This window comes from Dipodomys ordii, unplaced genomic scaffold (genome assembly GCF_000151885.1).
Source record: "Dipodomys ordii isolate 6190 unplaced genomic scaffold, Dord_2.0 Scaffold20, whole genome shotgun sequence".
Lineage (NCBI taxonomy): Eukaryota > Metazoa > Chordata > Mammalia > Rodentia > Heteromyidae > Dipodomys > Dipodomys ordii.
The window spans coordinates 7,651,049-7,678,414 of record NW_012267236.1 but is presented as its reverse complement, the minus strand read 5'-3'; the positions used below and the strand labels follow the sequence as shown (position 1 = coordinate 7,678,414).

General features: G+C 41.2%; 1 protein-coding gene across 5 annotated transcripts in view; it reads left to right on the top strand.

The window, feature by feature from the left end:
• Window positions 1-27,366, top strand: part of Znf512 (zinc finger protein 512) — a 40,546-nt gene that overhangs the window by 5,822 nt on the left and 7,358 nt on the right. For 2 of the 5 annotated variants that reach the window (XM_013013749.1, XM_013013753.1), the window contains 8 exons: window positions 13,271-13,458; window positions 15,805-15,900; window positions 16,152-16,235; window positions 17,582-17,706; window positions 18,066-18,152; window positions 18,984-19,082; window positions 19,642-19,809; window positions 24,987-25,181. In XM_013013749.1, the coding sequence (XP_012869203.1) occupies window positions 13,271-13,458; window positions 15,805-15,900; window positions 16,152-16,235; window positions 17,582-17,706; window positions 18,066-18,152; window positions 18,984-19,082; window positions 19,642-19,809; window positions 24,987-25,181 (1,042 nt within the window). The remainder of the gene's footprint in view (window positions 1-13,270; window positions 13,459-15,804; window positions 15,901-16,151; window positions 16,236-17,581; window positions 17,707-18,065; window positions 18,153-18,983; window positions 19,083-19,641; window positions 19,810-24,986; window positions 25,182-27,366) is intronic. The other 3 variants (XM_013013750.1, XM_013013752.1, XM_013013751.1) reach the window with 3 other exon arrangements.

Here is a 27,366-nt window from a genome sequence, read left to right as displayed (position 1 = left end):
CTTTGAATTACGATCCTTAGATCTCAGCCTCCTGAGTAGCTAGGATTACAGGCATGAGCCACCAGTCTTCTTTTATGGCCAGTCTGGGGTTTGAACTCAGGGCCTTATGCTTGCTAGAGAGTGCTCTACCTCTTGAACCACGCCTCCAACACTAAGAGTCAGTCTTTAATCTTAGCTAATTTAATAAGTATATAGTATGTCTCTGTAGTTTTAATTTGTGTTTTTTATTTATAAAAAACTTATTTATAAATAATGTTCAAGCTGGGTGCTGGTGGCTTATATCTGTAATCCTAGCTATTCAGGAGGCTGAGATCAGAGGATCTCGGTTCAAAAGCCAGCTTAGGCAGTAAACTCTGTGAGACTCTTATCTCCAATTAACCATTAAAAAATCCAGAAATGGAGCTGTGGCTCAAAGTGGTAGAGCACTAGCCTTGAGCAAAAGAGCTCAGGGACAGTGCATAGATCCCAAGTTCAAGCTCTACATCTGACAAGAAAATAAATAAAGTTGAGTATATATGTTCATGACCTGTTGGCCACTTGTATATCATTTTCTGTATATCTGTATATCTACATCCTTTTCTTTCAGTCTCCATTTTTTGTGCCATCACTTTTTTTTTTTTTTTTTGCCATTCTAACTGGGGTGAGGTGGTATCTCAATGTTGTTTTTTTTTTTAATTTTTTTATTGTAAAGATACTATACAGAGGGTTACAGTTACATGAGTGAGGTAATGAGTACACTTCCTCTTGAACATTGTTAGCCCCTCCATTGTTTTCCCCCTACCATCCCCTCCCTCCCTCCCTTCCCCGAAGTTCTTTTTTTTTTTTTTGATTGTGATTAAGTGATTACATAATTTCTAAGTCACAAGTTCATTCTAACTTTCCTGGAGCAAATTGTCTATCACAGTCTATAACATGTAATGGTGTACACATGTTATACACCATACATGTGATCAGCAGCATGGGGATATTTAGTAGTGGTTCAACCAGATGAGCAGGAGTTCTTTGTTTCTTAAGTCCTGTTAGTTTTGTCGTATCACCTAACATTTTGGATTTATCATCCACTTATCAGGGAGACCATGTACCGTTTGTCTCTTCGCTCTTGGCTTACCTCGCTCAACATGATTCCTTCTAGCTCCATCCATTTCCCTGCAAATGCCATTATTTTGTCATTTCTAATGGCTGCATAATATTCCATTGTGTATAGATACCACAATTTTTGGATCCATTCATCTGTCGTGGGGCATCTGGGTTGTTTCCATATCCTAGCTATTGTGAACAGTGCTGCAATAAACATGGAGGTGCACGTGTCCTTGTATATTGGTTCCTGTTGTTCAAGGTAGATGCCTAGAAGTGGTATGACTGGGTCGTAAGGGAGGTCAATCTTTAGCTTTCTAATGTGCCATCACTTTTTAAAAAAATGTTTTTATTAGCATCAATTAATTGTACAAGGAGGTTTCATTTTGACACATCCATATGTACATACAGTGTACCTCTATCAGACACACTCCCTGTCCCCTTCCCAAACCAATTTCAATAAGTTTTATTCCATTTTCAAACATGTACACAAAGGATTTTGACCTGGGATCCAAACATGTCCTTGAACATGATTGGGAAGTGCTCTGCTGCTGAGCTAGACCTACCCATTAAATTAAAAAAAAAAATTTAGGTTGCCACATGTTGGTGACTCGTGCCTGTAATTCTAGCTACTCAGGAGGCTGAGATCTGGGGATTGTGGTTCAAAGCCAGATGGAGCAGGAAAGTCCATGAAGCTCTTATTCCAATTAACTACCCCCTCACACACACCCCTAAAAAAATGCTACAGGTGGAACTGTGTCTCACATGGTAGAACACTATATAGAACAGCACCCAAGCCCTGAGTTCAAGTGTTGAGTTCAAGCCTTAGGACTAGTACAAACATTTTTAAAAAGTCGTCTTACTGGGGCTGGGGGTTTAGCCCAGTGGAAGGGCGCCCGCCCGGCACGCGCAAGGCCCTGAGTTGGGTCCTCAGCCCTGGAAAAAAAAAAAAAAAGCTACAAAAAAGTTGTCTTACTATGGAATTGTATTTTTCTCTCTCTTTCTCTCTCTTTTTTTTTCTTTTGCCTGTTATGGGGCCTGAACTTTGAGCCTGGGCACTTTCCCTCAGCTCTTCAGCTCAAGGCTAGTGCTCTACTACTTGAGCCACAGCTCCACTTCTGGCCTTTTCTGCTTATGTGGTGCTGAGGAATCGAACCCAGGCCTCATGCTTGCAAGGCAAGCACTCTACTACTGAGCCACCTTCCCAGCCCTGTATTTCTCTTTTTATTTTTAAACTTTTGTCAGTGGGATTTGAATGCAAGGCCTTACTAACAAGATACTGATGAGTCATGTCTCCAGCCCTGTTTTTCACTGGCTAGGTTTAGGATAGAGTCTCACATAAACTGTATTCTAGGCACACACTACCTCTCCAACTTCCTGCCTGAAATTGCCTGGTACCACAGTCCTCTAAGTCTGTCTCTCATATAGCTTGGGACTTCAAATGCATACCACTGCACCCAGCTGTGTGTTGAGAAAGAATCATTTTTGCCTGGGCTGGCTTCAATCCACGATCCCCATGTTTTCAGCCTCCTAAATAGCTAGGTTTGCAGGTATAAATCACCAACATCCAGCTGAGTTGTAATGTTTTGAAGAATATCTATTCTGAATAGTTCTTTTATTTGAATATAGGATTTGCCTGTGGTTTGCCTTTTCATTTTTTCAATGGTATATTTTTGAGAACAATTTTAAATCATTAAAGATGTTCCATTTATGTTTCTTTTAAAACTTTAAGCACATTTGCCTTCCTTAATTTTAAAGATTTCTCCTTCTAGAGGTATTTTTTGTTTGTTTATTGCAGCTCTGAGTCTTTAACTCATTTATTGAAGTACTGAAGCTTGAACTTAGGGCCTTTTTCTTGCTAGGCAAGCACTCTACCATTTGAGTCAGGGTCTCACACTTTCACCCAGCAGTTCTTCTAAACTGGCCTCTAGCGTAACTGGGATTCTGTGTGCCACCATATCCAGTTTTTTGTTTTGTTTTATTTTGGTTTTTGTTTTCTCCCTAGTGGCAGGACCTTGCTGTGTACCTCAGGCCGGCCTTGACCCTGCAATCTTGTCTTCACCTCCAGTGTTGTTGTCTAGAAGTTTTATAGGTTTCACATTTTGGTCTGACTCATTTGGAGTTAATTTTTGTCTATTATGTGTGGTGAGAGTCTGTGTCTTATTTTCCCCCTGTATATGCAATACTTGTTCCAAAGACTTGCCTTACTGAATTACCAACCTAGGCATGATGGCATGTATCTATAGCTCTGGCTATTTGAGGCATGAAGATCAAAATTTGGAAGTCAGCCTAGGCAACTTAGTGAGACCCTGTCTCAAACTAAAATTGAAATCATAAGAAAGGACTGGGCTGGGCTGGGAAAGTGGCTCAGTGGTAGAATGCTTGCCTCACATGCATGAGGCCTGGGTTCGATTCCTCAGCACCACATAAATAGAAAAAGCTGGAAGTGGCTGTGGAAGTAGAGCGCTAGCCTTGAGCTGAAGAGCTGGGGACAGTGCCCAGGCCCAGAATTCAATCCCACTACTGACAAAAAGAAAAGAAAGAGAAAGGACTGGCAATATAAGTTAATGGTAGAATACTTGCCAGGATTGCCCGAGGCCCTGGGCTCATTTCCAGTTTGCAAAAAGTAAAAAAGTGAATGTGTGTTGGATTGTTTCTGGACTGTCTTTATTCTGTACTGTTGATGTTTTGATTAAGTCTTGAAACTAGGTAATTTAAGTTTTCTAACTTTGGTGTTCTTTCATAATTGTTTTTGCGGTACTAGGTTCTTTTCATTTTCATGTAAATTCTGGAGCTAAATTGCCAAAAGCTATAAAAAGCATGCTGAATATTGATTGTTATTAGATTGAACATATAGATCCATATAGGGAAAATTGCTATTTTTAACATACTGAGGCCGGGCGTTGGTGGCTCACGCCTATAATCCTAGCTACTCAGGAGGCTGAGATCTGAGGATCACGGTTCAAAGCCAGACCGGGCAGGAGAGACCGTGAGACTCCTATCTCCAATAAAACCACCAGAAAACCGGAAGTGGTGCTGTAGCTCAAGTGGTAGAGCGCTCTCTTTGAGCTGAAGAGCTGAAGGACAGCACCCAGGCCCAGAGTTCAAGCCCCACGACCGACAAAAAAAAAAAAAAAAAGAACAGATGTTTTGGGCTGGGAAGTTGGCTTAGTGGTAGAGCGCTTGCCTTGCATGCATGAGGCCCTGGGTTCGATTCCTCAGCACCACATAAGCAAGAAGAAAAAAGCCAGAAGTGGCGCTGTGGCTCAAGTGGTAGAATGCTAGCCTTGAGCTGAAGAGCTGAGGGACAGTGCCCAGGCTCAGAGTTCAGGCCCCACGACGGACCCAAAACAAACAAACAAACAAACAAAACATACTGAGTTTTCTGATTTATGAACATCCTGTATTTTTCCACTTATGTCATCTTAATTTCTCTCAGCAATGTTAATAGCTTCTCTTTTTTTTCTCTTTCCTTCTTCATCTTTTTGTCCCTCTTCTGCTTTTCCCTCTCCTCCCCTTTCTCCCTCTCTCTTCCTCCCCCCCCTCCCTTTTGTGGTAGAGCCTTGCTGTGTATCTCAGACTGGCCTACAGCCCTTGATCCTCCTGCTTCTGCCTCCTGAGTTCTGGGATTAGGTATGAAATGTGCTACTACTCCTGGCTGTGTTGTTGTTTACCTAGTAAAATCTTAGGGGTTTTTATTGTTAATGTCGTTCCTAGGTATTTTTAAAATTCTCTTTTGGAGGTAGTGGACTTTGAAACTTAGGGCCCTGTACTTGCTGGGCAGACACTCTACCAGTAAGCTATGCCTCTAGCCCATTTTGGCTGGTTATTTATTTTATTTTGCTGATTGGACTTGAACTAAACTTTCTTATAGCTGGTATTCTACCACCACCTGAATAATACCTCTAGCTTGGCTATTTTTTTTGGTTAATTGGAGATGAAGCCTTGAGGACTCTTCTGCCCATACTGGCCTAGAACCATGACACAACAGATCCTAGCCTGCTACATAGCTTGAATGAATGACACACATTCCATTCCTCTGTGCCCAACTATGGGTTGAGATGGGGTAGGGTCTTTCAGATTTATTACTTAAGATTATGTAAGTACAAGAAAATTATAGAGATCTATAAAAACCATTACTGGAATTAGTAAATGAATTTAAAAAGCAGATACAAGATTAAGATATAAGAAGTCAGGCTGGGAAGATAGCTCATTGGTAGAGTGCTTGCCTCACATGCACAAGGCCCTGGGTTCTATTCCTCAGCACCACATAAACAGAAAAAGCCAGAAGTGGCACTGCGGCTTAAGGGTAGAGCACTAGCCTTGAGCTGAAGAGTTGAGGGACAGTGCCTAGGCCCAGAGGTCAAGCCCCACGACCGACAAAAAAAAAAAAAAAGATAAGTCGGATTTTTTTGTGTGTTGGCACTGCACATGAACTCAGGGCCTTGAGATCTTATTTGGCTTTTTTTGCTCAAGTCTGATGCTCTGCCTCTTGAACAACATCTCCACTTCCAGCTTTTTGATAGAGAAAAGAGCCTCATGGACTTTTCTGCCCAGGCTATCTTTGAATTACGATCCTTAGATCTCAGCCTCCTGAGGCTGGGAAGGTGGCTCAGTGGTAGAGTGCTTGCCTTGCATGCTCCAGGCCCTGGGTTCGATTCCTCAGCACCACATAAGAAAAAAGCCGGAAGTGGCGCTGTGGCTCAAGTGGTAGAGTGCTAGCCTTGGGCTGAAGAGCTGAGGGATAGCGCCCAGGCCCAGAGTTCAGGCCCCATGACCAGACCCCCCCCCCAAAAAAAAAAAAAAAGATCTCAACCTTCTCAGTAGCTAGGATTACAGGCATGAGCCACCAGGATAGTGTTTGATCAGTTTGGTTTGGTTTGAGACTGGGTCTCATCTTGTAGTTCAGGGTAGCCTGTAATTCACTATGCACCCAGGCTGTCCGAAAATGCCATCCTCACCATCTCTGTGTCCCTTATTGCTGGTATTAGAGGTCACTACTCCAAGCTCCTAATTATTATTTTAATGCCTATATGATCTGTGATATTTTCTGTGATATTTGTAGTGTCTTATTTCTTGATCAATTTAACATTCTTATTTACTGTTGATTCCAAAGAACTAGATTTTCTCTATTGTCTGTTCCCTAGTTTATTAATTCATTTTTCATCTTTGCTTAGCTTTGCTCTTCTTTTTAAGGGTATCTTATAGTGAAATCTTGTCACTGATTTTAAATCTTCACTTCTAATATTAGCAATTACAGCTTTATGTTTCTAAATGTTTCATTAGTTGTATCCATATATTAGAATGAATGTATTTTTGTTGTTATTCGCTACAAAATATTTTCAGATTTCACTTTGAATTGACCTATGAGTTATTAAGAAGTAGATTATTTAGCTTCCAGATATTTGGATTTGTGTGTGTTTATGTGTACCTATGTGTTTTGTTTTTCAATATCTTACTGCTTTTAGTTTCTAATTTGGTTCTGTGGACAAAGATACTGTTAATTTTGTCATTTGATACAAGTTTATGGTCCAAAAGGTTCTCTGACTTAGTGAACACATAATGTACACTTGAACAGAATCTTGAATACACTATTCTATAAGTGTTAATGATTAGAACAATGTGGCTAATAATGTAGTTCAGATCATTTATGTCTTCATTGAATTATGTATATATGTGGGCACACACACACACACACACACAGTTCTAAGGCTTGAACGCTGTCCCTTAGCTTTTTGCTCAAGGCTAGTTCTCTACCAATTGAGTCACCACTCTGCTTCTGGATTCTTGGTGGTTAATTGGAGATAACTTCAAACTCTGATCCTCAAATCTCAGCCTCCTAAATAGCTACAGTTACAGGAATGAGCCACTAGCACCTGGCCTGAATTTTTAACTAATAATTCTATCAAATACTGAAAGAGAGACATCCAAATTTTTCTGATTGTGGAATTGTCTGTTTTTTCTCTAATCCTCTCAGTGTTTTGCTTTGAGTACTTTCAGGGTCTGTTATTAGGCACATACAAGGACAATTATGTCTTCCTGATAATTTGACACTTTTGTTTGTTTTTTTGGGTCCGGTTATGGGGTCTGAACTCTGGGCCTGGGCGCTGTCCCTCAGCTCCTCAGCTCAAGGCTAGCGCTCTACCACTTGAGCCACTTCTGGCTTTTTTCTTTTTTCTTTTTGCTTATGTGGTGCTGAGGAATCAAACCCAGGGCCTCTGGCATGCAAGGCATGTGCTCTACCACTGAGCCACCTTCCCAGCCCCAAATTTGACACTTTTATTATTAGGAAGTGTCTCTTTATTTATGACTACTCATAATAGCTACTCTAGCTTCTTACGTTTACTGTGATTGTATACTTTTTCAATTTTTTAGTTTATTTTCAGTCTGTATATCTCTATATTTATAGGCTCCCTCTTGTAGGTGCTTGTAAGGTATTGCCTTTTTATTGGTTGTCATTTGCTGACTAAACTGTAGTACTTAGACCAGAAACATTTGAATCGATATTGATAGGGCTCGATTTAGATCTGTCCTTTTATTATTTGACCTCCATCTGCCCTATTGTTTGTTCCTTTATTCTTCTTCAGATTATTTGAATATTTAGTGTTAAAATTTAAATGTGCTATTGAGTTTTTGTCTATGGTTCTTTTTTTTTTACTGATGTTTTAGGAATTATAATGTATATATATATATTCTTTCATAGTCTTAATATTCTGCCACTTTGCTTAAACTTAAAAACCTCACTACCATGTAGATTTCTTTTTTCTTTTTAATATATACTTTTATTGTAAAAATATTGTACAGAGGGGTTACAGATACATGAGTAAAGTAATGAGTACATTTCCCATCGAGCATTGTCACCTCCTCCTCCATGTAGATTTCTTTAACCTCCTGTCTACCTACCATTATCTTGTATTGCCATATGTGTTGTATGTATGTGTTGTTTTTTTTCATTCCAGTATCGATTGCTTCAGCTGGAATAACTAGATTTCACATTTCTTATTCAGCAGGTTTTCTGACAACAAATTCTCTGTTTTTCTTTATCTGAAGAAATATTCTGGTAGGATATTTTCGTTGAAGAAAGAGTACTGAATTGACAAAACCTTTTCTCTCAGGATTGTAAAGATTGTGTTGTATTGTCTTCTAGCCTTCCTGTTTCTATGACTTCCTGAATCTATGACTGCTTGGATTACTGTTTCCTGTCATGTAAATGTTCTTTCTGAAGCTACCATCTAGATTTTTTTTTGGGGGGCCCAGTCATGGGGCCTGAACTCTGGGCCTGGGCGCTGCCCCTCACCTCTTCAGCTCAAGGCTAGCACTCTACCACTTGAGCCACAGCGCCACTTCCGGCTTTTTTCTTTTTGCTTATGTGGTGCTGAGAAATCAAACCCAGGGCTTCGAGCATGCAAGGCAAGCACTCTACCACTGAGCCACCTTCCCAGCCCCCATCTAGATTTTAATAAACCTTTAGTGTAAGAGTTTCATTAAGATGTGTGTAGTTGTGTTTTTCTTTAATCTTTTTCAGTGATTGTTGAGCTTCTTGAATGGTTCAATTAATATTTGTCACCAAATTTAGGAGATTTTTCTCCCATTATTTCTTTCAACAGTGCTATCTCAGTATCTTCTTTCCTCTGAAATTACAGAACTACATTGAAGTCAGAACTTTGCAATTGAATTACAGGTTCTTGGATTATACTGGCTGTTTTCTAGCCCTTGTTTTCCTTTTTCTTTTTTTTTCTTTCACTCTATCTTTAAGTTCATGGACTTTCCTTTGCCATTTTCATTCTACTGAAGACCCTACGTAGTGGGCTTTATTTTCTTTTATTTTTTGGGGGGGGGGTCCAGTTGGGGGCCTGAACTCTGGGCCTGGGTGCTGTCCCTCAGTTCTTCAGCTCAAGGCTAGTGCTCTACCACGTGAGCCACAGCGCCACTTCCGGCTTTTTTCTTTTTGCTTATGTGGTGCTGAGGAATCGAACCCAGGGCCTCAGGCATGCAAGGCAAGCGCTCTACCACTGAGCCACCTTCCCAGCCCCTGGGCTTTATTTTAGATACTACATTTTACAGTACTAAAATTTCATTTGGTTCCTTTTTATGCTTTCTGCTGGCTGATAATTCCTAGTTTTTCCTTCATTTCATGTGTATTGTTCTTTTTTTCCCCTAAGTTCTCAAGAGTATGACTTACTTTATAAGCAGTTGTAATAGCAATTGGAAAAAATGTTTGGCACATCTAATATCTGGATCATCTTGAGGATAGTATCTGATCCTCTGAGACTTTATTGTGTTATGTTTTTGTATGTGTTGCATTATTTCAGAATTAATCCTCAATAAATTATGAATATATTGTGGGTTTGGGGTCCTGTCTTAATCTTCTAGAGTTATTACTGGTTCTGTCTTAGTAGCTGCTCCACTTAGGATTAAACTATTAGTTTGTCTCACCTCAGAGGGCATTGGTTAAATCTCACTTCTATTCTTTCCATTTTTTTTCTTTTTGCTTATGTGGTGCTGAGGAATCGAACCCAGGGCCTTAAGCATGCAAGGCGAGCGCTCTACCACTGAGCCACCTTCCCAGCCCCTATTCTTTCCATTTTTGCTATGATTTGGCTTGTTCCATTCATGGATCACCTATGGGTTATGAATAGTAGGTCCATGAGATTTCTTCAGGTCTTTCAGATCTTCTAGTTCCGAAGTCTTCCAAGGCAGATTGGAATTTGCTGTTATGTGTAGCTCCTATAACTTGCACAATCACTTTCCTTTTCTCCCTAGGATTCTCATATACCGTGCTCATCTTTCTTTGTGTAGGAAGATGTAATTGAAGCTGCACATGCTGCTCTGCAAGTTAGGCAACCTAGTGGCAAAGCCATGAAATAAAACTAAGCCAAGTACCTGTGACTTAGTAATCCTAGCTACTCAGGAGACTGAGATCTGAGAATCATTGTTCAAAACCAGCCCAGGCAGGAAAGTCTGTGAGACTCTTACATCCAGTAAACTATGAGAAGAACTAGAGGTGGAGCTGTGGCTCAAGTGGTACAGCACTGTCATTCTTGAGCTAAAGAAGATAAGGGACAGCACATAAGGCCCTGAGTTCAAGTCCTAAGATCCCCCCCCCAAAAAAAAAATCCACAAATAAGAAACTCATACTATGTCAATCACTTGAGCCATCTTTATTTTCCTATGTAATCAATCCTCTTTGTTGTTGTTGTCATTTTGGGTGCCAGTCTTGAGACTTGAACTTAGGACCTGGGTGCTGTCCCTGAGCTTTTTTGAGCAAGGCTAGCACTATTACCACTTGAGCCACATAGCTCTACTATCACCTTTTTGGTAGTTAATTGGAGATAAGAGTCTCACAAACTTTCTAGTCCCGGCTGGCTTCAAATCGCCTCTTGAATATTTAGAATTACAGGCATGAGCCAATGGTACCTGGATCCATCTGCTTTTGTTTAATGTAAGATCCAGAGTTTATCTTCTTGCTCAACAGGAGGAAGGGATTGTAGTGTTCCATCACATCTTTGTATTAAATTTCTAATATATGTCCCCATATTAAGAAGGCTGAAAATCATGCTTCCCATTTTAGCATATGACATAGTGTTATATTTACACTCAGTACCCATAGTTCTAGTCGCTTCTTCCCAGAAGAAACCATCTTTATGAGTGTGCTGTTTGTCTTTAAATATTTATGAATCCTTTGAAAATAGTAGATTGGTTTATTATATGTATTTGTATTTCATATATTGAGATGACATTGTACTGGAGTTCCTGTTCTGCTTTTTTTCAGGGAACAGTTTGCCTTTTAATTGAGTTCATTCTCTATGCTTAGTTTATTTTTTAAAAAACTTATTGTAGGGGTTGGAAAGGTGGCTCAGTGGTAGAATGCTTGCCTTGTGTGCATGAGGTCCTGGGTTTGATTCCTCAACACCACATAAGCAAAAAAAGCTGGACATGGCCCTGTGGCTCAAGTGGTAGAGTGCTATCCTTGAGCTGAAAACTGAGGGACAGCGCCCAGGCTCAGAGTTCAGGCCCCACAACTGACAAAAAAAAAATTATTGTAAAGATGAATACAAAGAAGTTATGATTAGTTTATGGCATCTGACAACTACATAGTGTTCCATAGTAAGCATCATCACATTTTAAAGATAATCACCTGTGTTACTTCTACTCAAACAAACCTGTATGTGTAATTGCTTTTTTATTTTTTTTTTTAATGAGTCTGTTTATTTGAAACAGAGTGTGGCTGTGTAGCTCAGACTGGCCTCAAACTCAGGAGCATCCTGAGGCCTGTGCCACCATGTCTAGTTTATCCATGCTACTGAAGCAAGCTTACTTTACTCTTTAATTTTTGCCTTTTGGGCCATTTTCTGGTTAAGGCAGCCTTTAAATACTCAGTATGAAGCAAGCCTCACATAGATGTTTACTGGAACAGTGAGGACCTTGAAGAACTGCTGCTGCTATCCCTTATCTTAAGCCACCTAGAAGAATATCTAATGGTTTGTAGTTACTCAATAATCCTTCTTAATTCTTATAAGCCACTCTTTGATTTAGGACTCTACATACAGCTGTTTAACAGCTATTAGCCAGTGTAATTCAGACAAGATAGTCTTCGTTTTTTGTGGTTTTTTTTTTTTTACCTAGGGAAGCTAAGTATTGTGTCTTACTGAAGTAAGACAGTGCAGAACAGTTTAGAAAGGAGGCTAAGGGAGAAGGAAAATGGATCAGTGTATAGACTACAGACTATTTTTTTCCTTTTTATTCTCAGAGACAACCTTTGGTTACTGGCTCTATCAGGCAGAGAGGCTAAGCAATACCTGGTTACAGATTCAGGGAATGATTGCTAGAGGATCTCTGAAGAGCCACAGAATACATATTACCTTGCCTACTTTTTTCTGAGATAAAGTTAAGAAAGAATGCTTTTGCTACACAAGGATCATTTATATGGACTGTATACTCTTTCACACTACAGTGAAGTATAATAATTGCACATAATGTGTTAAATTGATTATTGTAATTTTTAGGACAGTGTGTGTGTGTGTGTGTGTGTGTGTGTGTGTGTGTGTGTGTGTGTGTGTGTGTGTGTGTGTGTGTGTTGTATGTATGTGCCAGTCCTGGGGCTTGAATTTAGGGCCTGGGAGCTGTCCTTAAGCTTTTCTTTTCCTCCCTCAAGGCTAGTGCTCTAGTGCTCTTCCACTTGTGCCATAGTTCCACTTCTGGTTTATTGATGCTTAATTGGAGACAGGACTCTCATGGACTTTGCTGCCATAGCTGGCTTCAAGATCCTCAGGTCTCAGCCTCCCAAGTAGTTAGGATTATAGGTGTGAGCCACTGGCACTTGGCATAATGTACTTAAAAAAAAAAAAACAACAGGCTTTTTTTTTCCCCACAGGAAACTACTTGATTATATTCTTACACATAAGAAAGGCCGGGCACCAGTGGCTCATGCCTGTAATCCTAGCTACTCAGAAGGCTGAGACCTGAGGATCGCAGTTCAAAGCCAGCCAGGGCAGGAAAGTCCGTGAGACTTCTCTCCAAATAAACCACCAGAAAACCAGAAGTGGCACTGTGGCTCAAGTGGTAGAGCTCTAGCCTTGAGCTGAAGAGCTGAGGGACAGCACCCAGACCCAAAGTTCAAGCCCCATGACTGACCAAAGAAAGAATATATATAAAAGTTAAAAACAGCCAGGCACAGGTGGCTCACGCCTATAATCCTAGCTACTCAGGAGGCTGAGACCTGATGATCATGGTTCAAAGCCAGCCCCAGGCAGGAAAAGTCCATGAGACTCTTATTTCCAGTAAACTGCCAGAAAACTGAAAGTGGTGCTGTATCAAGCAGTAGAGTGCTTGCCTTGAGCTGAAGAGCTGAGGAATAACGCCCAGGCCCAGAGTTCAAGCCCCAGGACAAACCAAAAAAAAAGGTTAAAAACTAAATAAAAAATGTAAAAAGAAGGGCTGGGAAGGTGGCTCAGTGGTAGATCACTAGCCTTGAATGCCTGAGGCCCTGGGTTCGATTCCTCAGCACCACATAAGCAAAAAGAAAAAAGCCGAAGTGGTACTGTGGCTCAAGTGGTAGAGTGCAAGCCTTGAGCTGAAGAGCTGAGGGACAGCACCCAGGCCCAGAGTTCAGGCCCCACAACTGGACCCCCCAAAAAAAATGTAAAAAGAATATATATAGACCTCCTTTGTGGTATATATCTTCGTGTTGTGTCAGTAGCAGGACCCAGTGTGCAATAAAGGACAATAGTTTCCAGTATACGATCCCTCATGATGACTCCTTAAGTGGCTCATCGTCTGCCTCCTCCTGTGAACCAGTGAATGATTTTCCAGCATCCTTCCAAAAATCTACCTACTGGAGGAAGATGAGAAGAATCAAGCCAGCTGCCACTTCTCATATTGAAGGTATTTGATCTGTGTTTTTCCAAGACAGAACACTCTGAAGTTTTTATTTTGAGGTAACTGCTATAAGTGACTCTTTTTTTTTTTTTTGCGGGGGGTGGGGGGGTCCGGTCGTGGGGCCTGGGCACTGTCCCTCAACTCTAGGCTAGCGCTCTACCACTTGAGCCACAGCGCCACTTCTGTTTTTTTTCTTTTTGCTTATGTGGTGCTGAGGAATCAAACCCAGAGCCTCATGCATGCAAGGCAAGGGCTCTACCACTGAGCCACCTTCCCAGCCCCTATAAGTGACTCTTAACAGGGTTAAATGCTACTTACGTTTGTCATTTGTGTTTGAAGACAGTGTTGTTCATTTGTTTGAGATAGAGTCTCACTCTGAAGTGTAGGCAAGCCTGAAACTTACTTGTAGGCCAGGCTAATCTTGAACTTATGATCCTCCCGCCTCAGTCTCCTGAGTACAGGTATTTCAGGTGTGCACCACCACACCCAGCTTTGATTAAATTTTAGGGTGAAGCCAGGCACTGGTGACTCATGCCTGTAATCTGAGCTACTTAGGATGCTGAGATCTGAGGTCCCCATTCAAGTCGGCCCTGACAGGAAAGTCCATGAGACTTTTTTTTTTTTGGTTGGTCATGGGGCTTGCACTCTGAGCCTGGACACTGTCCCTCAGCTCTCCAGCTCAAGGCTGATGCTCTGCCACTTCCATTTTCTAGTGGCTTATTAGAGATAAGAGTCTCACAGACTTTCCTGCCTGGACTGGCTTTGAACTATGATTCTCAGATTTCAGCCTCCTTAGTAACTAGGATTACAGGCCTGAGCCACCAGCGCTTGGTGGGACTCCTCCTATCTCTAATTACCAGAAAACCAGAATTAGTGCTGTGACTCAAAATGGTAGAACCACTAGTCTTGAGCAAAAGAGCTCAGGGATAGCATTCAGGCCCTGAGTTCAAGCCCCATAACCAACCAAGAAACAAAAAAAAAATTTTTTTAGGTGATAGGCTACTACATTATTTTCATGAACTGTCCATTTAATAGAGTGGAATTCTGTTGATCCATCTTCTCTGGGGGTGCCCTTGTCTTACACCTGTACTTCTGGCTACTCAGGAGGCTGATATCTAAGGATCATGGTTCAAATCAAGCCCAGGCAGCAAAGAACATGAGACTCTTATCTCCAATTAGACACCAAAAAGCCAAAAGTGAATCTGTGGCTAAGTAGTAAAATGCTGGCCTTCAAGCCTGGTGCTGATGGCTCATGCCTGTAATCCTAGCTACTCAGGAGGCTGAGATCTGAGGATCACAGTTCAAAGCCAGCCCATGCAGGCTATTTCCAATTAGCCACCAGAAAACCAGAAATGGCCCTGTGACTCAAGTGATAGAACACTGGCCTTGAGCTGAAGAGCTCAGGGACAGCTCCTAGGCCCAGAAGTAAAACAAACAAACGGGGCTGAGGGTTTAGCTCAACGAAAGAGTGCTCGCCTAGTGAGTGCAAGGCCCTGGGTTCGGTCCTCAGCTCTGGAAAACAAAAAACAAAAAGATTGCCTTCAGCAAAAAAGCTGAGGGTCAGTGCCCAGGCCCCACCAAAAACGAGTGCCTATCTTCATAGAATTAAAACTATGTCCCTCTATTCTTCTAGTTTTGAGGATATAGGAGTTATGGAGTAGTGTATTCTTTTTTGGGGGGAGGCGGGGAGGTCGGTCATGGGGCCTAAATCTGAGCCTGGACACTGTCCCTCAGCTCTAAAGCTCAAGGCTAGCGCTCTACCACTTGAGCCACGGAGTCACTTCTGGCTTTTTTCTGCTTACATGGTGCTAAGGAATCAAACCCAGGGCCTCATGCATGTAAGGCAAGCACTCTACCATTGAGCCAACTTCCCAGCCCCTGGAGTAGTATATTCTACAAGGTCATATCTTAAGGGTAAGTGACAGTCACATCAAGATTAAGCAGGGATAGGAATAAAACTTAAGTGGTAGAATGTTTATCTAGCAAGCGAGAGGTCCTGGGTTCAATCCTCGATACTACAATACATATACATATATATACACACACACACAAACATATATAATAAATAAGTACATAAATAAAACTAGCATCAAGCAGAACACATTTTCTGAAGAACTGTTAGTCACAGGGAAGACCTGATGGCTTTCAAGGGAGCACAGTCCAGAAGGGGGAGGAAAGTTCCAGTAGTGAATGAGAAGTCACACCAATGTTCCTTGAGTTGTCATAAACAGCTGTGCAAGGCTGAGTTCACTAGAGAGCAATCTTTTCATCTGATGATCTTGTAAGTAGTGTTTTGAATGCAGGACCAGATGTTCACTTGTAACGTATACTGTATTTTGTATGTTATGTCAGGATCAGGTGGCGTTTCAACCAAAGGAAAAAGGAAACCCAGGCAGGAAGAAGATGAAGACTATCGAGAATTTCCGCAGAAGAAGCATAAACTTTATGGTAAGGGAGCACTTCACTATTTCTTTTTCCTCTCCGGGCTTTTGAGGTTAAAAGAGAGAGAGAGAGAGACTTTGGTGTGGACCCTTGCCTGGCTTTTGAGCCTTTTGAATTTAGGGGAATAATGGCTCCATCCTTCTTCTTGCACCCTTTCATTTGGCCATGACTTAGGACTGGGGCCCAGATGTTGATGAGGAGGGAACGAGGTGTTGTAAAGGTGATAGATTAGGCTTCAGATTTCTGTCTTGTCTCAGGGAGGAAGCAGCGGCCAAAAACTCAGCCTAATCCCAAATCTCAAACTCGTCGCATTCGAAAGGAACCACCAGTTTATGCAGCAGGTATGCTTTCTTTTTGAAGCTTTGTGGGACATGATTGTCACACTTAGGGTTGGTATTGCTGTTGTCTGTGAGGAATGATGTTCTGAAGCTTTTGTGAGCAAGGAAGTTATATAAATGAGCTGGGTTGGGAAGTCAATAGACTTCAAGTTTTAGCACTGCAAGCTTTCTAATCTGCCTCAATTCATTTGGCTTCTGCAAGTTTCAATTTCCTGTGTATAAATAGTGACAACAAAGCCAGAAATATTGTATGACTTAATGACATGAAAACATTTAGCATGGTCTCAGGCACATAGGAAAAACCCCTCAGGAAACAGGCCCTACATATCCAGGATCCCATTCATAGATCTTGCTAAGAATAATGATGCCCAGCTCCCTATGCTACTGGGCCTTAGAGTGCTTCTCATATGGTTCTTACCATGGGGAAAAGATTGGGAATTTTAGAAACCTCTGCATTCTATGTAAAAACTACTACTAGTTGTTATATACAGTAAGAACCTGTTCATTATGGTTTTACCAATAAAGAGAAAAACTTAGCCAGGTTCTGGTGACTCACACCTGTAATACTCAGGAGGTTGAGATCGTAGGTTTGAAGCCAGCCTGGTCAGGAAAATCTATGAGACTATTATCTCAAATTAATCACACAAAAAAAAAAGAAAGCTAGAAGTAGAGCTGTAGATCAAGTGATAAAGTGCCAGTTTGAGCAAAAAAAGCCCAGGGACAGTGCCCAGGCCCTGAGTTCAAGCCCCAGTTCCTATACACAAAATGAAGCTGGATGCCAGTTGCTCACACTTACATTCCTACCTACTGAGGAGGCTGAGATCTGATGATCATGGTTCAGAGCTAACCCAGGCAGGAAATTCTGTGAGATTCTTTTTTTTTGGGGGGGGGGGGTCCAGTCGTGGGGCCTGAACTCTGGGCCTGGGTACGTCCCTCAGCTCTTCAGCTCAAGGCTAGCACTCTACCACTTGACCCACAGCGCCACTTCTGGCTTTTTTCTTTTTGCTTATGTAGTGCTGAGGAATCTAACCCAGGGCCTCAGGCATGCAAGGCAAGCGCTCTACCACTGAGCCACCTTCCCAGCCCCATTCTGTGAGATTCTTATCTCCAAATTAACCACCAAAAAGCCAAAAGTGGAGCTGTGACTCAAGTGGTAGAGCACTAACAAGCCTTGAACTTGTTAGACATAGACATAGACAGCACTTGGGCTCAAGCCCAAGGTCTGGCAACAAAAAAAAAAAAGGAAAGGGAAAAACTATTTTATGATACTTTTCCTAAATTATGGGAGTATATTCTTTGTTTCTAAAAAGTACCGCAGATTACAAAGTGTTCCTTTCTCTCTGTTGTAGGCAGTTTAGAGGAACAATGGTACTTAGAAATCGTGGATAAAGGCAGTGTTTCCTGTCCTACCTGCCAGGCAGTGGGGAGGAAGACCATAGAGGGTTTAAAGAAACACATGGAAAACTGCAAACAGGTTCAATATTTTGTGACATTACGTAACTCACTATTGGGATTTTTTAACCCAAACTTTAGACCTGTGGTATTATATGGGATCTGCAGATTATAGAGGATTTGGGGTAGTGTGTGGTACAGAAAAATAGTTTTTGCATGTGACAGACTTGGGTTCAGATGTTTACTTACAGTTATGTGTACAGTTATGGCATTTAGCTTTTTTGGAGGGGTGGGGGGGGTAAGCCTCAGTTTCCTTATCTGTAAGAGAGAAGTAATGCATGCTATTTGCCTATCTCAGTACACTTGCCTATCCAAGTACATGACAATTAAGGCATTCTGTTTGTTGATTAGCCTGTCACTGAGCACTATTTTTTCTTTTAGGAAATGTTTACTTGTCATCATTGTGGGAAACAACTTCGTTCGCTGGCAGGGATGAAGTATCACGTCATGGCAAATCATAATAGTTTAGTAAGTTTCTTGGTTTTGAGCATACATAGTGGTCAAGTATCTTTTACATAGGTGAGTGTGGATATTGTATTGCAGATGGCTGGAGCTCTCAGATATCATAGGGGAGTTAGTAAGAACACTTTTTATAATAGCAGTTACATAGAAACCTTTGAGGTAGACTATAGATATTTTTGTGTTTAGTCCTAAAGTAGACTCAGAACTCTTCTTGATGGTCCTAGGCTGGCAAGAGCAATTATCGCTTAGCCCGAGACTCAGATTTTTTTTTTCCTTTGTTTTCACTTCCTTTGCCAGTTCAGGTGATGGAGAATAAAGTCAGGAGAAAGCCCGAACTTGAATTTCATGACATCAGCTTAGCTACCAGTCCAGTTCTTGGTTATCTACAATAACAAATCTACAATTTGTTTTTAATATGTACTGTCCCATTTTTTTAATTGTCTTTAAGTAGCCAGGCCCCTCATGCTTATAATCCTAGCCACTCAGGAGGCTGGGATCTGTAGATTGCAGTTCAAAGGAAGCCCATGAGACTCTTATGTCCAGTTAGTCACCCAGAAAGCTGCAAGTGGAGCTATGGCTTGCGTAGTAGCCTTGAGCAAAAAAGCTCAGGGATAGCATCCAGGCCCTGATTTTAAGCCCTAGGACCAGCTCAAAAAAAAATACCTTTTGAAGTAGTTTTAAGGGGTTTCAGTTCAACATGTCAGTTTATGAGTACATTGCATCTTAATCAATGTCACACATTTCATCATTCTCCCCATCCCTCTCAATCTCACCCCTCCCTTCCTCCTGGTTCCATTTTCACATCTGTACATTGTGTATCTTTATTTTGGTTTCCAGCCCATTTTGAAGACTGGAGATGAAGCAGATGAACCAAGTGAGAGAGAAAGACTCCGAACTGTTTTAAAAAGACTGGGAAAGCTCAGATGCATGCGTGAGGTAAGAGCCTGACGACAGCATATCCTTTCCTTGGAGTCTCAGTGTCTTTTTCTTGTTCTTTTCTATTTCTCCTTTTCTTTCCATATTGACATCCTAGTTCCATGCCATCTTATGGCATAGTGTGGCTTCAGCTTTTCCAGATCTTTCAGTCATTAATAATTCTTTGTTTTCTTTCTCATCTCCAAGTTTATTCCCCATGTTTCTCTTTGTTTGCCATCTCAGTGTTTGAAAAGGATCCTCCTAACTTTAGTGATGAACTTTGATGTTGCTAGCAATTTGATACTGGGGTGGGGTTGGATCACAGACCAAGGAGGATGTTTTATTACAATAAGTAGGTGGCCATGGCTTTAGTTCCTCAAATGTAAACCAATTGACTCTATGGCTCATAGATAAGACAGAGAGGGATAAGGAAGAGTTATTCCAATGGGAAATGGGTCAGGGTTCTGAATATCATAGTCTTTTTTGCAGTTTATAGTGGTGAGTGCTTATGGCTCCTTAGAAATTTAGGAGTATATCAAAAGATGTAAGATTCTAATGTAGACCTCTTTCCTGTATTTAGAGTTGCTCCAGTACCTTTACCAGCATTATGGGATATCTGTACCATGTTAGAAAATGTGGCAAAGGGGCTGCAGAGCTGGAGAAGTTGGCTCTGAAGTGTCACCATTGTGGAAAACCATATAGATCAAAGGCTGGACTTGCATATCACCTGAGGTCAGAGCACGGGCCTGTGAGTACTGATTTCTCTCTAGACCCTGTTTGGGGATATATGTTATGCTGAGTGCTTATCACCCATATCCTATATGTCATGGCTGCATTATTTGTGTCACATTTTACTTGTTGAATGGTTTGTTCTCTCTTCATTCTTTCTTTTTACTTTTGCCATCTATATATATGGATTTGTTATGGTCATTGTTGTTGACCTTGTATATATATGTGTACACACACATATATATTATATATGCAAACTCATTTATATATGTATATGACATACATTCACTTTTTTTTTTAGATACTCAAGACTTTATGCTTGTTAGGCAGGTATTCTACCTCCTGAGCCAAGCCTACAGCCCTTTTTGTTTTATTTTTAAAATAAGGTCTCATGCCTAGGTCACCTTGGATTATGATCCTTCTATTTAACTTCCTGCATAGCTGGGATGACAGGTGTGTACATCTTATTAGTCTCATGAACTTTTTGCCTGGGCTTGCTTTGAACTGGGATTCTCCTGTTTTCTGCCTCCTGAGTAGCTGAACTACCATATCATGCCTATTATATGTCACTGAAACTCAAGCATTCCTCTTTTAAGGATTTTAGGCACATCTGTCCAGCTAGCTCCTTAATTCTCTATTGTTTGCACTATTATCAGTACTTGAACTCAGGTTTCATGCTTTTCCTTGGTTTTGTTTTTGTTTTTGTTTGTTCATGGCTGGTTCTCTACCACTTGAGCCACATCTCTCATCTGGCTTTTTTGCTGGTTAATTAGAAGTAGAGTCTCAGAATTTTCTGTCCAGGCTGGCTTCAAACCATAATTGTCAGATCTTAGCCTCTTGAGTAGCTAGGATTACAGATTGTGAGTGCCTTGTGCCCATTTTGGTGTTACTAGGGATTGAACTCAAGGCCTTACAGTTGTTAGGCAGGCAGTCTACTATTCGAGCCATTCCCCTAATCCTATTTTATGTTGAAGCCCTATTTTATGTTATTTTTGAGGTAGGGCCTTATTTTATGCCTGAGCCCTTCATCTTCTCCTGGGCTGAGGTCCTTCTACTTTTTCTTCCCCTTGTCACTAGGGATGATAGGTACGTACTGGCTAGCTGCCTAACCATTCATTGAGATGGATTCTTTTGAACTTTTATGGGAGGTGGACCTTGAAATGCAGTCCTCCAATTTCTAATTTCTACCTCTTAAGGCTTAGCCACCATGCCTGGCTCTATCCTGGTTTGGTTTTTTCTTCTTTTTTCTTGACTTTGTTTTTGTCCTGATTACATTTTCAAACATCCCTGACATAGGCTTGTTCTGTTGATTTGTTTGTTTGTTTATTGTGCTCATCTTAGGACTTGAACTCAGGGTCTGGGTACCTTCTCTGAGGGCTAGAGCTCTACCACTTGAGCTACAGTTTCATTTCTGTTTTTTTTGGTACTTCATAGGAGTCTCATGGACTTTATTCCCTGGGCTGGCTTCAAATCGTGATCTCAGATCTCAACCTCCTGAGTTGAGTAGCTAGGATTACAGATGTGAGCCACCAGTGCCTGGATATTTTTTTGGTTTTGGAGATGTTTTGTTGTTGTAGTTGTTGTTGTTTTAAGACAAGCTCTTACTGGGGGGAGGGGGGGAAGGATTGGGTGGGGGGGAGGGGAGAGGCTGGGAAGGGAGGTGAAGAGTAAACAAAGGAGGAGGCTGCAATGCTTGGTAAGAAATGTATGCATTATCTTGCCCATGTAATTGTAACCCCTCTGTACGGTATGTTCACAAATAAAATAAAATTTAAAAAAAAAACTAAAAAAAAAAAAAAGACAAGCTCTTACTATGTAGATCAAGCTGGGTTCAAATGCATGATCCTCCTGCCTCAGCCTCATGAGTGCTAGGGTTATAGAAGTGTTCTACTATGTTCTCCATTTAGTTTTCACTTGTTTAGGGGTGACACATAAGAACCAAATTGCTAGGACATAGGATAAATATATGCTGGACTACAGAAGATAATGTCAGTTTTGCAAAGTAACTGCCATTTTGCATTCTCACCAACAAAGTATGAGAATTCCAATGCTTTTCCTTTCTCAAAACTTATATTTTTTAATTTAACTTTTCATACATTCTAATATACACGTTAGTAATGTCTTAGTGAGAGTTTACATTCTCTAGTACATAATGGAAATTTTTCTATTGGGTTATTAATCATGTTTTTGAGTGCTAGTTCGCAATTTCGAATGTCTTCAGGGAAATAACTGTTCAGATGCTTTAATCATTTTTGGTAGGCTTTGGAAGGTTTTTGCTGTTTTAGTAAGTTGTGTATATATTCTGAGGGTTTCATGTATTCAGATTTAAGTTCTTCAACAGGCATATCGATTTTTCACTGGGTTTTTCAAAGAAAATTTTGGCTAAGTGCAATTTCCTTTAGTGTGGCAGTAATTGGGGTTTGCACTTAAGGTTCTTTGTGTGTGTGTGTATGTATGTGTGTGCCAGTCCTGGGTCTTAAACTCAGGGCCTGCATGCTGTAGCTGAGCTTCTTTTTGCTCAAGGATAGCACTCTACCAGTTGGGCCACAGAACCACTTCACGCTTTTTTCTGAGTAGTTTATTGGAAATAAGAGTTCATGGACTTTACCATCCTGGCTGGCTTTGAACTGCAATCTTCAGATTTCAGCCTCCTGAGTAGTTGGAATACAAGCATGTTACCAGTGGCCAGCTGGTTTTGTGCCTTTTTTTTTTTTTGGTCCGTCTTGGGGCTTGAACTCTGGGCCTGAACGCTGTCCCTCAGCTCTTCAGCTCAAGGCCAGCACTCTACCACTTGAGCCACTTCTGGTTTTCTAAGTGGTTTATTGGAGATAAGAGTCTCACAGACTTTCCTGCTCGGGCTGGTTTTGAACCGTGATCCTCAGATCTCAGCCTCCTGAGTAGCTAGGATTACAGGCATGAGCCACCTGCGCCCAGATGGTATTGTACCTTTTAGAAAGGTGTTCTCCCACTCCAGTTTCCTCTAGGCCTGTTTTTCACTGGGTTGTTTTTTGTTGGTTGTGGTACCTGAACTCTGGGCCTGGGCGCTGTCCCTCAGCTCTTCAGCTCAAGGCTAGCACTCTACCACTGAGCCACCTTCCCAACCCCTCACTGGTTATTTTTAAGATAGAGTTTGCTTTCTGCCTTGGCATATGTCTAAACCATTGATTCACTTGTTTTTGGCTTAATATCATTGCTAGGATGACAGGCCCATGCCACCATGTCCATCTCCATTAAGATGGAGTTTAGTAAGCTTTGCTTCTTGGGCTAACCTCCAACCATGATCTTCCCAATCTCCACTCCCCAAGTAGCTAGCAGCATGAGCCGTTGGTACCTGGCTTCTAATGTATGATTTTCTATGCTGCTGCAAATCACCACAAACCTAATAACTTCAAATGAACACGTTTCTTATCTCACAGTTTTTGAGGTCAGTATGTCTCAGCTGGCTTCTATGTAGTCTCACCAGGCTGACCTTTAGTGTTGGAGAGGCTATGCCTTTCTTAAGACACTTTCTAGACTCATTCAGATTATTAAAGGACTCAAGTCCATGAGGCTACAGGAGTTCCTTTCACTGGTAGGCTGGGAATTGTTTTCAGTGTCTCAAGACCACATGCCTGGGGCTGGGAAGGTCTGAATGGTAGAGTGCTTGCCTTGCATGCATGAGGCCCTGGGTTCGATTCCTCAGCACCACATAAGCAGAAAAGGCTGGAAGTGGTTCTGTGGCTCCAGTGGTAGAGCGCTAGCCTTGAACTGAAGAGCTGAGGGACAGCGCCCAGGCCCAGAGTTCAGGCCCCACGACCGACCAAAAAAGACCATATGCCTGTCCTAGCTCATAGTTCCCTACACTTCATTCAGTGACAAGAGTTTGTGTCTCACATGCCATGAATCTTCCCTGCCACATCCATTTTACTTAATGTCAAGCAACTGGGTACTTTAATTACATCTACAAAATACTTGAGTGGTCCAGACATAGTAATAGACAGGCCAATAATTCTAGCATTTCAGAGAGTAAGCAGAAAAATCACAAATTCAAAGCAGTTTGAGACTGTTTCAAAAATCAACCACAAAAAAATGTTTTGGCATCAACACATAGATTCATGTTGACTGACTGATAGCAGTAGCCTAGCCAGGTTGGTACTTTGGGATCACAAAAAAAAAAAAAATTCAATGTTGGCCTTCTTGGTGTTTCATAGTTTTATCCTTTACATTTAGGATTATGGTCTTTTTTTTTGTTTGCTTGCTTGGTTGGTTTTTTTTTTGTTTGGGGGGGGTTGGCCAGTCGTGGGGCTTGAACTCAGGGTTTGGGCACTATCCCCATGCTTCTTTTGCTCAAGGCTAGCACTCTACCACTTGAGGCACAGCACCATTTCCAGCCTTTTCTATATAATACTGAGGAATCGAATCCAGGACTTCATGCATGCTACTAAGCCACATTCCCAGCTCTGTTTTAATTTTTATATATAGTATGATGAATGGTTTGAGGATGCCTTCTTGTTTGTCTGTCTGTGCTGGTACCAAAGTTTAAACTCAGAGCCTTGTGCTTTTCCTCAGCTTTCTTGCTCTTGTTCTTCCTATCACTTAAGCCACATCTCTAGTCTGGTATTTTGCTGGTTAATTGGAGATGGAATCTCTCAGACTTTTCTGCATGGGCTGGCTTTGAACTTTGATTCTCTCTAGATCTCAGCTTCTTGAGTAGCTAAGATTACAGGCATGAACCACTGTGCCTAGCTAGGTTCAATTCTTTTTATGTAATGTGTCGGAATTTTTGGCCACTTACACATAGCACAGCAGAAAATATTTATTTATTTATTTTATTGTCTGTCGTGGGGCCTGAACTCTGGGTCTGGGCGCTGTCCTTGAGCTATTCAGCTCAAAGCAAGCACTCTACCACTTGAACCATAGTACTACTTCTAGCCTCTTCTGCTTATGTGGTGCTGAGGAATTGAACCCAGGGCCTCATGCATGCAAGGCAAGCACTCTACCACTGAGCTACCTTCCCAGACCCAGAAAAGAATTTTTATTCCTCTGAGAAAATTTTTACAGTAAAGTAAGATTAGTCTTGAAGCTCGATGTTAGTTCCTAATAGCTAATAGATAGTTCCTGTAATATTTAGCTGTCACAAGAAGGATGTACTTTAATGATTAGTTGTGATGGAAGTCACTTATCAGGCCCATGTTTTGCTGTGTTTCATTCTCGCAGATTACCTTCTTTCCAGAGACAGCACAGCCAGAGTGCTTAAAGGAGGTAAGCCTGGAGTCAAAGAGTGGAGGCCGAGTTCAGAGGCGGTCTGCCAAGATAGCTGTATATCACCTGCAGGAGCTGGCCTCTGCAGAACTTACCAAGGAATGGCCTAAGAGAAAGGTGCTTCAGGACCTAGTACCTGATGATCGGAAGGTAAGGTAGAAACTTCTTTTTTTTGGTGGGGGGGGGGGGTCCGGTCGTGGGCCTGAACTCTGGGCCTGGGCACTGTCCCTCAGCTCTTCAGCTCAAGGCCAGTGCTCTACCACTTGAGCCACAGCGCCGCTTCCAGCTTTTTTCTTTTTGCTTATGTGGTGCTGAGGAATCGAACCCAGGGCCTCGAGCATGCAAGGCAAGCGCTCTACCACTGAGCCACCTTCCCATCCCAAGGTAGAAACTTTTATCAGTTGTTGAATCTTTTTTTTGTTTTTTGGTGGTGGGGGGGCTTGAACTCGGCCTGGGAACTGTCCCTGAGCTCTTCAGCTCCAGGTAAGTGTTCTACCACTTGAGCCACAGTGCTACTTCCCAGTTGTTGAATCTTTATATCTGATATTTTTCCTATATGGAGAAAAGTAACTGTGATATTTTGCATCTTTGTCCTTGGACGTGGAGTACATATTCACATTCCTGTAATTTATAGCATGACTGTCTGTGTCAGAAGTTCCTTAAGGAGTCTTCTTAATTGTGCATTACTTTCTGAGGGAACCCAAATTCTCAAGTTACTAATCTTTGTCCAGTGTTACCATTTTGTTCAGAATTAGTAGTTTTTATTGAGTTTATATATGTGTTTCAAATTATTTTTCATCACAGTTACTAGGGTTTGAACTCAGGGCCTCTTACTCATTGGGCTTTGTTGCTCATATGCCACTTTACCACTTAAGCCACACTTTTATCCCTGTTTTTTTCCTACTTGAGCCACACTTTCTATCCCTGGTAATTGGACATGGGATGTTTCAGACTTTTCTACCTGAGCTACCTTTAAATCACAATCCTCTAATCTCAGCCTCCTGAGTAGCTAGAATTACAGGTGTATGCCACCTAGCTCCATATGTCTTTATAAAGATCATCTTTATTCTTTTTGTTACAGCTGCAAACTACATGATTTATATAAATAATGGTTTGTTCTGTTAATACTTCATATGAACACTGCCTTGTATCAGTGGACTTTACAAGCTGCAAAGAACATTAAATGCTTCCAAATGGGGCTAGCTCTGTGGGCTAGCACTTTAGGCTGCTCCCTTCTTTTCCCCTGCTACTTCTGTGGGCTTTAGTTTGCATTTCTGCCTCAGAACCAACTCCTTGGCGACACTTCCATTGTTGAAGCAGGACGACCACCCATGATGGGCGATTCAGAATGGGTCCACAGATGTTGTTTCCTCTTTGGCAACTCCAGTTGCAGTTGTCCATGTAGCTTGTGTCAAAGTATCTGAAATACGTTGCTAGGAATGCCTCCATTTTTACATCAATAAGCAAATATTACATGTTCCAGTCCTTGATTTCTCTCACTTCTTTGTGTTAGAATGAATACTGATTTTGTTTAAAAAAATTTTTAAATATAAACAAAAAATAGACTGTGGTGGTGTCCAAAGTTTAATCGCCAGTACCACCACAAAAATGGAAGAAAGGAAAGAAAGAAAAAAAGAAACAGGGAAAAATCATTAATCATTCACAATCCTACCATTCAAAGAATAAATTATTACTCAGCTACATCTTGGGCTTATAGTCACCTTTTAAGTATATAAATATACATACGTAGATCGTTGAATGTGTATTGATATCTTTTTCTTTCCTTTCCCTTTCCTTATGCACCTCCATGAATGACTTCACTGTAAAGTTTTTTTTTAATTATTGTTATTATTAAGTAGTTGTACAAAGAGGTCACAGTTCCATACATGTCAGGTTATGAGTAAAATGCTTCTTGGTCAATATCACCTCTTTCTTCTTTCTTCTTCCTTTTTCCCTCTAGTCCTTACCCTCAAATTTACATAATTCACTTGTTACATAATATACATTGAATATAATGACCACATTTGCTTACCCTTCCTCCCTCCATTCCTGTGCCCCCCCGCCCTTGCCCATCCTCTCAAGCAGGTTTCCACTTCCTGGTAATCATTTTGATAAACAGTACTTCAGTTGATAGAGAAGTTACACCTTTGGATTCCTCCTCTAAGTATTTTGTGTGTAAATGCATTGGGCCCTGTATATGTTATCATGAATAGTTGTGTTTTAGATCAAGCTTCCACACATGAAGGAAAACATGTACCATTTGTCTTTTAGTATGGCTTAAGTTCATCCATTTGCCTATAAATGACATATTATTTACTCCCAGGCACTGGTGATT